Source organism: Prunus persica, chromosome G4 (genome assembly GCF_000346465.2).
Source record: "Prunus persica cultivar Lovell chromosome G4, Prunus_persica_NCBIv2, whole genome shotgun sequence".
Classification (NCBI taxonomy): Eukaryota; Viridiplantae; Streptophyta; class Magnoliopsida; order Rosales; family Rosaceae; genus Prunus; species Prunus persica.
In genome coordinates this window covers 23,370,408-23,380,959 of record NC_034012.1, presented here as the reverse complement: position 1 = coordinate 23,380,959, position 10,552 = coordinate 23,370,408, and the positions used below count along the sequence as shown (strand labels likewise).

The following is a 10,552-nucleotide window of genomic DNA, read 5'->3' as shown; positions in this document are numbered from 1 at the left end:
CTACCCACTGGAACAATGGCACCACAATTGTCATGAAGCTCTTCAATCACTACCCTAGTGTTGGTCCCAAATTCATCATCCAAATTTATAATTATGTTTGAAGCCACTTGACTGTAAAACTGCTTTTGACTGCATGCCAAGATATGTTCTAGGTATATATTTATCAACCTAGTGTTTGGCACAAATACTAGCATGTCTAAGACATCTATATCCTCACTCAGCTTAACTAGACCACAATCAAAATTATCACCTGGAATACCATGGCATCTATCTCAGTCATTGACATTCTATCCTTATCACAATAATCGAACCAATCAACAGACCCATTCACATAATAGTTACCTCTTATTTCAAAATTGTGGTACATTTGAATAGAAAATCATGCCTCATCCCCTACAGGTCGAAAGCCACACATGAATTTTACCACCAAAAAAAATATATATATGTAAGCCTGTTTACAAATACACATACAAATACAAATACAAATACAAACACACATATACAAATACAAACTTTCTATGTCAGTACACACATACACAAAAGGTAAGATTCCCAGTGGTTGTAGGACCACATACAAAAGCCAACGTTTACTTACGCATACCACCTACCATTCACACCATTCCATCTACTAATTAAATAGACACAGTGATACAGACACCTAACTCGAAACTCACAATCCATTATAAAAGCCAAACTTTCACTCGACACCAAACTCGAAACTGACTATATTTGAAAGTTTCACTCGAAAACATCATCTGCCAAGAACCTTAGAACAGTATGCCATACGTATCGTAGAAAGGTTCTCCATATCCTTTCGGACGAAGTCCCCAACTCGTATTCTTCAAATCTTTCGGGAACCTCTGTTTCAGTTTGATTTTTGCAGTTTATTTCAAATATTTGCTCTCCAAAACACGAACAAACCCTCAAACCCTCTCCTCTATATCTGTCCAGTACACGAACAAAATCAGAAACTGAGTTTCTTTGATTTTTCCAAGCCTAGTAATTGAAGCACGCCTTGGAACGCGTGCGTTGGAGAGAGAAGGTGAACATTTGTTTTTTTTTTCTTTCCGAAATTGCCCTTCGTCTCGTCTCTTTCGTTATGAGGTGGGTCCCACAACTGCCACGTCAACATTTAACGTCTGACTTTGACGGTCAATGTAACGGCGGGTGTAAATTGGTAATATTTCGAAATGTTATGCAAGAAATTGATTAAAATGAAACCTTGTGGCCCATTTCGATACTGACACTAAACCTCCATAGACTAAAGTGTAGTTAATCCTATAAATAAATACCAAATCAAACACATTGTTAAACTACTTGAGTTGAGTAAGTTCCTCAAGAATTAAAGTGTCAACATTAGATGCAAAAGGTATATCCTTATTATCATTACCAATTTTGTTGAAGAATGAATAAATATTTTTTTCTTCTCTTTGCCGGTCTATTATCATCATGTGACATCATATCCTAACAAGACATACTAAACACCAAAAATCATATATGCTAATTAATAATTCAAGTTGCAAAAATAAAACATATATCAACAATCCCCAAAAGTTTTCACCCAAACCCTGAATCATAAAAACTTAACAACAACAATTAAAATTGGAAATTGAATATATATATAAATAAAAAAATATAGAAAAACTTACCAAGATTGAAGAACCCACCGAAGATAGGTTGGTACAATTTTTTAGAGAGTGATAGCTATTTCTTCTAGTCTCTCAAGGTTCAAATATTGCGTTTTGGGTGGCTAGAATAAATTTTTTTATGTCTACTTCTAATCAGATTTATATAGGTTATGGATTGCATGTTTACTATTTCCTATATGCTTCAAGAGTGGGCTACATAGAGAGATAGGCTTATTTTAAATAGAGGGCTAAGCTATTATTTACTTTACCTAGATTTGACTTATACCACTGAGCCTCCCAAAAAAAAAAAAAAACAGAATCTGGCTGGAGCCCACTCAAGCCCAAGTGTACTTAGATCATAGGGTGTACTTAGTTGATTTTAGAGTTCACCCTTATAATTATGTTTGAAAACTTTCTTTTTGTGCATGCCTTCGTGTTGCCCAGAGAAAGAGACTAGAAGGTATAATTGGAAAGGAGAATTTTCCTTCATGCAAGGATCAGAAAAGGATTCAGTATAGCCTCTCCTTTCTAAGTTCATGGGTTTGGGAGAGCTTGAGTTGAGCAAGTGGGTATTATCTGCCACTCCTATGGAGAGGGAGACTCTGCTTCGGGACTTGAAGAAGCGAAAGGAGAAGATACGTGATGGTTGAAGCATTATCTTCAAAGTTGTACAAAACTAAAACAGCTGTGCTCATTGTACAATTTTGTATGTCCATAGACCAGATGCTTTCTAATTCATTTTTATATGCCACTACTTCTACAGTGGCTATCACTGGAAAGGGACCAGAGGCTTTTCGTCTGTACAGATTCTCAAATAAACCGAGTTCGCTACTTGAAAATACCTTTATGTTCTATTCTTGTTTGCATATTGAAGCATTTTGCTCTGAGATTGCTGTAGGCTTATTGTTAACAACTGAATCATAGCTCTTCTTACTGCAATTAACTACTGTAATGTATCGAAGAGGACAAGTCTCAAATACATCAAATTAGGTATCGAAGACAAAAGCATAGGCTAAATAAAACCCACATGGTACTTAGCCAGTGCTTCCAAATATTCTCATGACATATAATTGTCAAGACAGATTAGAATGATGGGGCAGGAAAGCTGATTAACATACATTATTTAGAAAGACAAACGTACGATAAATTTTGACATTGGACACTCAAATAAGGTTACCCGATACGACAAGTCAAGCAAAACTTTCGGTATTCTACAAAAAGTAGGGCACAATTATTTTTCTTTTTCCCAGTTTGCTTTGCTCCAAAATGAACTATTTAACTTGGAATTTGCACCACAGTTGGAACCAAGGCAGGCAGATTAAAGTTGTCGTGCTGGACACTGTCATCAGATTCCAAAACGACCCTTGTGGTGTCAGCACTCCCTCATCTCATATCTCAACAGTACAGCTAACTATTTTCTCTGCATCTTGAATCTTGAAACTGGTTTTGGCGGTTGAGAACCAGAAGACTGCAACAGCCCAATTTGTCATTACCAGTTGTTAGCCATAGAGGCCACTAAAACCAACATTTTATCATGTACAAAGTAAACTCAAATCTACCTGTGATGTAGTTGTAGTTTGTTCCCTTGAAGTTGTCCGTAGATTGTGAGTGCGTTCAATAATGGAACCTGTAAAAGCCTACACACAATCAATGGTCAATATAGTAACTCAAATAATAATTAACCCAATTGCTTTAGTATTATTGTATGGAAGCATACTTTCTGACCATCAAATTCTGGTTTTGAACTTTGAAGAGGGACCTCCTGTAAAACCAAAGGGGGTCATCATAAAAAGGATTTGTCGCATGTACTGAGTGTCCATTTATGTGTGTGGAGCTGTAGGCAAATAGATAAATCAGTGCTCAATATGCTCATTGCTCATAGTTAGATTTGGAATTCTCTGTACTAGAGAGGCTCAAAAATAAGTGCTCTCTACCTGACTTCTTGGTAAGTCCACAGCTTGAGCATTGTGAACTTGAGGAGCCACCAAAGCTTTCCCAGAAGAACTTTTAACATCACTCGCTAATATATTTCCATGCGAACTTCTATCTTGTACTAATCAGAAAGAAATCAAGTAGAATTAAGTAATGATTAAAATTGGATATGACAACAGAGTAATTAGTGAATGTGGCATCCGCACCAATCTGTAAAACATCATATATCTCCTCATAGCAGAATCTAAAAAATATATAAGTTGGATATCATAATATCTATGTGCTCAAAACAATTAGCAGCTTGTCCCATCAAAACATGACAAAACAGGCACGTTCTATGCAATAAGCTTCAATAGCATATTGGAGGAGAGAGAAAAAGAGGAAAGAACAGGCATATTCTCCTAGGTGCAAGGCATTATCCAAAAAAAAAAGAAGATTTTACTAGGGTTATTGCAATCCTGTACATAATACTCCCTCATTAACAGTTAGTGAACTCATAAGCGCACGTGTGTGTCCTACAGAGAGAGAGAGAGAGAGAGAGAGAGAGACATTAGCTAACCTTTGGCTATAGGTTGCACTGTCAGGCCTAAACACTGCATTTCCAGATTTAACCCAAAAATAAAAATCAACATTTTAATTAAATGGAAAGAAACCAATAAATCCTACTTTTCCACAAAAAACCAAAACATGCTACAGGACCAGCAACCTATTTTCATCAAACTATATGGCCAGCATTTCCAAGAGCCAAATAAGATTTAATTAAAAAAAAATTCAAAACACCAAATTCAATAACAACTAAAAGTATATAAGCAATTGAGACATTAACATACTCTTTTCTCAATAACATCTAATCTAAGACAAGTTAGGCAACTCATTTACATAACTAGTGAAACTTTCTTACTAATTAATGTTTTATTTGATAACATTTCAATTTCATATTCATTCAATGACAATTGGAATTACCTAATCCGGATGTATCTACTCATATAGCCCATTTAATTATTTATTTGATTTTTAGCATTAAAATTTGTAAAATAAGGTCAAGTTAAAAATATATATATATAGTTTATAGGTAGAAAAATGTTGAAATAATTCAAAAATATATAGGTCAACCTTTATGGGAAAACTTTTATATAAGTAAGAGCTTGGTCCTGTTAAAATATACTCGGACCCACTGGCCTTCTTGAACAAAAGGGGAAACATCCGTACTTGTCCTCTAAAATTTACATACTGATTATCATGACCTAGACCAACCAAACAGTAAGACCAAGAAAGAGAACATGAAAATGCCATAACTTACGCTTAGCTGATCAGTAAAACTTTCTTTGTTGGCAGCAATTCCATCCTCTGTTAGTTCTGGAGGTTTTCTTGACATTGCTTTCTATTTGATCAGTGTTGAAACCAAGTAATTAATCATTTATTAGCTTAGAACAATAATAATTCGCTACAGATTCATGTACTGTTGTCATTTCTTCAACATATCCAGACAAATCCTAAAATCCTAAGAGATTACCTCAGAAAATTTGACATTCTGATGAAGAGATTTATGATCTGAATACTGGTGCAAATCAGCTTCAACTTGCTCATCTTCATCGCTCTCATCATAACTTTCTGCTGCAAATTCATCTTTAGTTTGCTCTAGGCTTACTGCCTCATTTTCAGCTTCAAGTTCTTCTTTCTCCAGTTCATCCATCCTGGACGCTATACGAGCAAATTCTTCATCTTCATCTGCAACTTTTGTAAAGTCCGTTCCAGAAGAACTAGAAGAAGCTTGCTTACGTGGACCTGGAACAAAATTTATCTTAATTATTTATTTGACCCGGGATATAAAGGGAGAAAAGCACAAATCATGGGCACTGAGCAACAAAGGTTCAGATCAATCATTAACTTGCAACCAGAATCACTGATATATGGAGGTGACAAGGCATCGCTCACAGTTTCTTAACCAGTTAATTATCTGCATAGCTCCTTACATACCAAGAATGTAAGTACAAAATCACATGTATGAAAATGCATGCAAAAACTAAGTAGAAAGAAAATCAACAGCACCAAGAAACCCATAATAAACCTTCTATGAACTCCAGAACATCAACCATATCAAGTAGACATGAATAACATCCTAGAATTTTAAAATAACCAGTAGCCCATTTGAAGGTGAGCCAGGAGCTATTGCACTTAAAGAGAAATCTGAGTACTAATGCTTAAGAAAGGATTCAGGTACAAAATCTACAGAATCTCCTTTATTCTTCACTATCAAAGTAAGTAGTAATACTCCCATAACACTTTCTTAACAATACATCTTCAGAAGGAATTATACTGCTTTGTTCTTAACTGGCTGATAGTCATGAAAGTCAATCTTTGATGTTAGGCCTATAAAAAGATACACCATTATCCCAATCATGTGCCTACATACCACAAACTAGAAAGCCCTTTTTTGGATACAAAAGATAAGCTTTTTTTAATTATAGAAAAATGAAATACAATAAAATATGGACAAGAAGTCAATCTTCTCAAACCCGATAGCCCCAATTGATGCCCACAAACTAACAAAAGCTTCTGATGTGCAAGGATCAATTTGCAAATTTCATTTGCTATTTAGATCAAAAGTTCATCTCAAATTATTCAATTCTTTGAATCAAGAAATTCAAACAATTAACATGCTGGCTAAAGATTGAAGAAAAGCTAGCTTTTCTCTCTGTATTTTTTTCCTTCTATGAGCTCACCTTATGCATCATTAAACATATACCTGGACAGGCTATTTCTTTTTAACCAGAAAGGCCTCTGATATAATATTCCAAACAATGTAACTGAACTAATTGCAAAGAGGTAATCTGCTTAAACGGTGCATTCAAAGCAACATAGTTACCATTTCTTATATTTCAGAAAAATAAATAAATATATGATGCAACTGTTGAGGTTTTTTAATGTCCAAACTGATGGAAAGTATATAAATCCAATATTGTAAGTTTTACGAATGAAGCAAAATTTATTTATTTATTTATTAAATTATCTGTTAACTCTCATACTCAATGATACTACTTAAGGAAGCAAAATGAATAACATGAGGCTATGCAACCATCCCGCCGATGTAAAGTATAAGCAGCTTTACACAAAAGGTAAACAGGAATGAATAACACTGAGATTACAAATTTTCCAATAAATCCTTGTTGAGGGGAAAATAAATAAGAAAAAACTTGCCTGGCTCAGATTCTTTTTCAGAAGAAGTTTCCTCCGCATAATCTTCCCTAATCTCTACAAGGCCCTCCTGTTGTACAAAATTTTAAAACTCTCGATTTCATATACATTGATGTAAAATAAATAAGATGATTTTTAAGGAAGCAGCTTTTTACTGTTTGTGGAAAACTTTCATACCAAGATTGATGACTAGTTTTAGTTACTTCAGGATGAAAATGCTAAGGCAGAGGGTTCATACACAACAATAAGCATGAGTATTTCAGTATATTAGGATTCTAATAGAAACCCAACTGAAACGTAAACGACCTTATACAATAAACTAAACTAAACTTAACCTCATTGTGCATTGTATGAATAAAAAATTAGTTGAATTTACGCTATTACCGCGGCTTCAGAGGCCGTAGCATCAAGAAAGGAAGCCTCAAGTTTAAGATCATCAAGCATGGCATTGAGAGAATCCACTTGGGAGTCCAATGCCATTCCTCTTCTCTTCAAAATCTCCAATGTTTGCCTCGATGTCCTTTCTGCATAGTAACCTTCTCCCAGCAGAACCTGCAGCAAAAATCACAGATCACTGCTCTGTTTGGCAGCTGCTCAGAAGCTCAAAACAAATTATAAAAATAAAAACAAAAAACAAAAAATAAAAAGGAAAAATAGTAGTTTTACCAGAAATTCATTGGTGTGCACCAAACGCCCAGGGAAGAACGCTGCCTTCCCAAACGGAACCTACAAGCTAAGCATTTAATTTAGGGTTTTCTTTCAAAATAAAAATACGAACTGAAAAAATAGTTGAGGGGTTTGGATTTGGATGTGGAGGGTTTACCATAATATCGTGGTGGAGGTGGTCGGGGAGGCGGCGGACGAGGTTGATGAGGCTGGCGTTGTCGGCGACGAAGCCTCCGAGCTGGTCCAGCATCGGTTGCCTCTCGGCGATCGAGTCCTGTAGGCGCTTCGCTGCTTTCTGTGCGTCTTCGACAGGGAACAAGGAGGAGAGTGACGTCACTGTTCCCTTACCTTTGGCTGCCTCTTCCATTTTTTCAGAGGTGAGAAAGTCAGTCAAAACGCACTGTACCTGCACATCATCAGGAAATAGACCGAACAAGAATGGGAAGAAAAGTACAAGATGCATATTCAATTAAGATTTTATAAGACATAAAAGAGTTTAGTGGATTTAAGTATAATATAATAACTTATAGGATTTTATTTATGAATTTCTATAATTAAGATTTTTTGCTTATGGATTTTAAAGATTTCTATCATAGTATTTATAAGATTTGAAAGGACTACATGGATTTCTTCCGGAATTGATTTAACAATTTTCAAGAAAAAGTAGACCCGTAAATATGAATAGCTAATATTAGTTCATTGTTTCATGGCTACTTGTAGATTCATTACAACAACCAGAAAGAGAATATACAATAGTAGCAAGTATATAGTTTGTTCCGAGGTTAGGCCCGGACCGATTGGTTAGGAGGTGTGTGTGGTTTGGTTGTTTGATTTTAAAATAGTATTAATATATTAGAGTTTTATTAAATATTTGTGAATTATTGTTCAATCGCTTTTACATTCCAAGCATGATATATCTATGTTTATTTTTATGTGTTAAATAGTTTGAAATTGGATTGTGTTGCCTCGGAAATATTGTTGCCTTTGGAAATATTGATGCCCTTGGACATCTTGGTTGCCTTCGAAAATATTTATGTCTTCGGACATCCCGGTTGCCTTCAAGAATATTGATGTCTTCAGACATCCCAGTTACCTACAGGAATATTGATGTCTTCAGACATCATGGATGCCTTTGGAAATATTGATGTTTTCAGACATCCCAGTTGCCTTCAGGAAATAAAAGTGTCTTTGGACAACTCAATTGCCTTCGGAAAAGTCTACGCGAATATGACATTGCCCCACGAGTATCGAGGACGCCCGAACCATTTGGTGCTAGGATTTGTGTTCTCAAGTTGAAAATATCTCCCTGAGTTCTGCTGGGATTTGCGTTCTCATGTTGAGTATATCTCCTAAAGTTCTACTAGGATTGCATTCTCGGGTTGACCATTTGTCCCTGAGTTCTGCTAGGATGTGTCACACATGTGGAGTGGACCGTTCCGCATGTGGAGTATTTAGAATTGGCGGATTATCTATGGAATTTACTGATTATGTTTGGGGTATTCCTATGTGGAGAACAGTGCAGTATCGATATGTTTTATACAATTAACAAGATATTCTTCGCCACCTTGCTCATATTATCTGCACAAGGTTGGCCAGGATCCCCAACCACCTGCCCGACTTGTCTACATAGGTGGTTGGCTAGTTTCTCCTTCCCCAGTTGCCTTTGGATTTAATGATATTTCCCATATACCCCTTAGTGGGTGATTGCAGGACATATGCACTATGTGGACGGTCGCATGTATGGCTTTCACGTAGAAGGTTTGGTTACATATATGTTTGGATGTACAATGATAAACTAATTGAACAGTTAGGTACGTAATTACATGGTATGACATTCAGTTTATAGCTTGTTGAAATTAAGTAAAGAATAATTCTAGAATTTTATTGTTGGTTTCACTTTGAACGTTTTTGTATTATCTTAATTGTTATTTATGGTAGAAAGAATTACGTGTTGCTTAATTCCTCAGTAAGGGTGCGTAGGCAACTTAGGCTAACCTAGGTGCATCCGCAAGTTTAGGATTTGTTTGTTATGTTCAATTATGTTAGGCTGAATTTATTAATTTATCTTTATTGTTTTTGGGGGTGGAGGCCCGATTGAATTTGGTGTGTGGTTTATACCTTATGATTGCTGAACGCTTGGGAATATAGTGCATTTGTTGTGCAGGTAGATTTTTGGGTTAAGAGCCATTTTCAAGGGAGGCTCTGCCCAATTTACAGTAGAAGTCAAACCCTAAAGTTGTTTTGGAATTAGGGAAGAATGATATTTTGTAATTTGGGCCGACACGTGCCTGGTGTTGAATAGGGAGAAAGTTCGTCACAGATTCCAATGGAGAATTCAAGGCAAGTCCTTTCACTAGAAGGCTATGCTCACCACCCCATTTCTAATCGTCGACTGCCCTATGGCATACAATGTTATCCTAGGACGCCTAACATTGGCCCAAATGAAGGTATTCATTTCTACTCATATGTTGATACTGAAGTTCCCAACCCTTCATGGCACGGGTACTGTGCGATGTGACCAACTTGGTACTTGGAGTTGTTACGCTTGGCAGTTGTTGCGTCTACCCAACTGCAAGTAGTCACACGTAGTAATAATCTTGGAAGTCCAAGTATCGTATCCTCAAGGAGCAGGTAGGCAAATATCTGCACACAAAGAAATAATTAAACGTATCACAATAAAAGTGACAAGCAAAATGGAAAAATAATTTGATTTGATTGTTGTGGTAATTGAGTCTAAAAATGAAATATCAATAATGGAAATGCTAAGGCATCAAGGTTCAATTCTTTAAACAAAGTATGTTTCATGCTCTTTAATCCAAATTATAACTCGATTAAAATCATCATTGAGAAACTTTAACCGGAAGATAAAGAAATTAAAACCAATTTAATTTTTCAATGTTATCTTTTATTAATGATTGTTCAAAAAATGGAATTGCTTAATATCTACTCTTTTAATTTAAAAGCATGCTAAGTCAGTTCTTAACAATGAGAAAAATATAATTGAACTCATGAAAAGATAATAGCACTTAACATCAATCAAAATAAAAGGATATGAAAATATTGAACAACCAAAAATAAAAGAATTTAGCAATTTATACCGTATATTGGATTAAAAAACAATTCACAAACTT

The 10,552-nt window shown here is 35.6% G+C and overlaps 1 protein-coding gene across 5 annotated transcripts; it reads right to left on the bottom strand.

The window, feature by feature from the left end:
* LOC18781067 (RNA polymerase II subunit 5-mediating protein homolog) lies at positions 2,576-8,151 on the bottom strand. Of its 5 annotated transcripts, none has more exons than XM_020562708.1 (11): positions 7,579-8,147; positions 7,422-7,481; positions 7,140-7,307; positions 6,759-6,825; positions 5,074-5,345; positions 4,861-4,941; positions 4,120-4,153; positions 3,563-3,681; positions 3,346-3,390; positions 3,188-3,255; positions 2,576-3,096 (listed from the first exon to the last, which is right to left on the bottom strand). In XM_020562708.1, exons 1-11 carry the CDS (start codon positions 7,882-7,884, stop codon positions 3,036-3,038), a joined length of 1,281 nt encoding a protein of 426 aa, XP_020418297.1. In that variant the 5' UTR covers positions 7,885-8,147; the 3' UTR covers positions 2,576-3,035. The 5 variants fall into 5 exon arrangements, with proteins under 5 accessions (XP_020418297.1, XP_007211581.2, XP_020418300.1 ...); XM_007211519.2 differs by having other exon boundaries at positions 3,188-3,265; positions 7,579-8,145; XM_020562711.1 differs by having other exon boundaries at positions 3,188-3,265; positions 7,422-7,488; positions 7,579-8,142.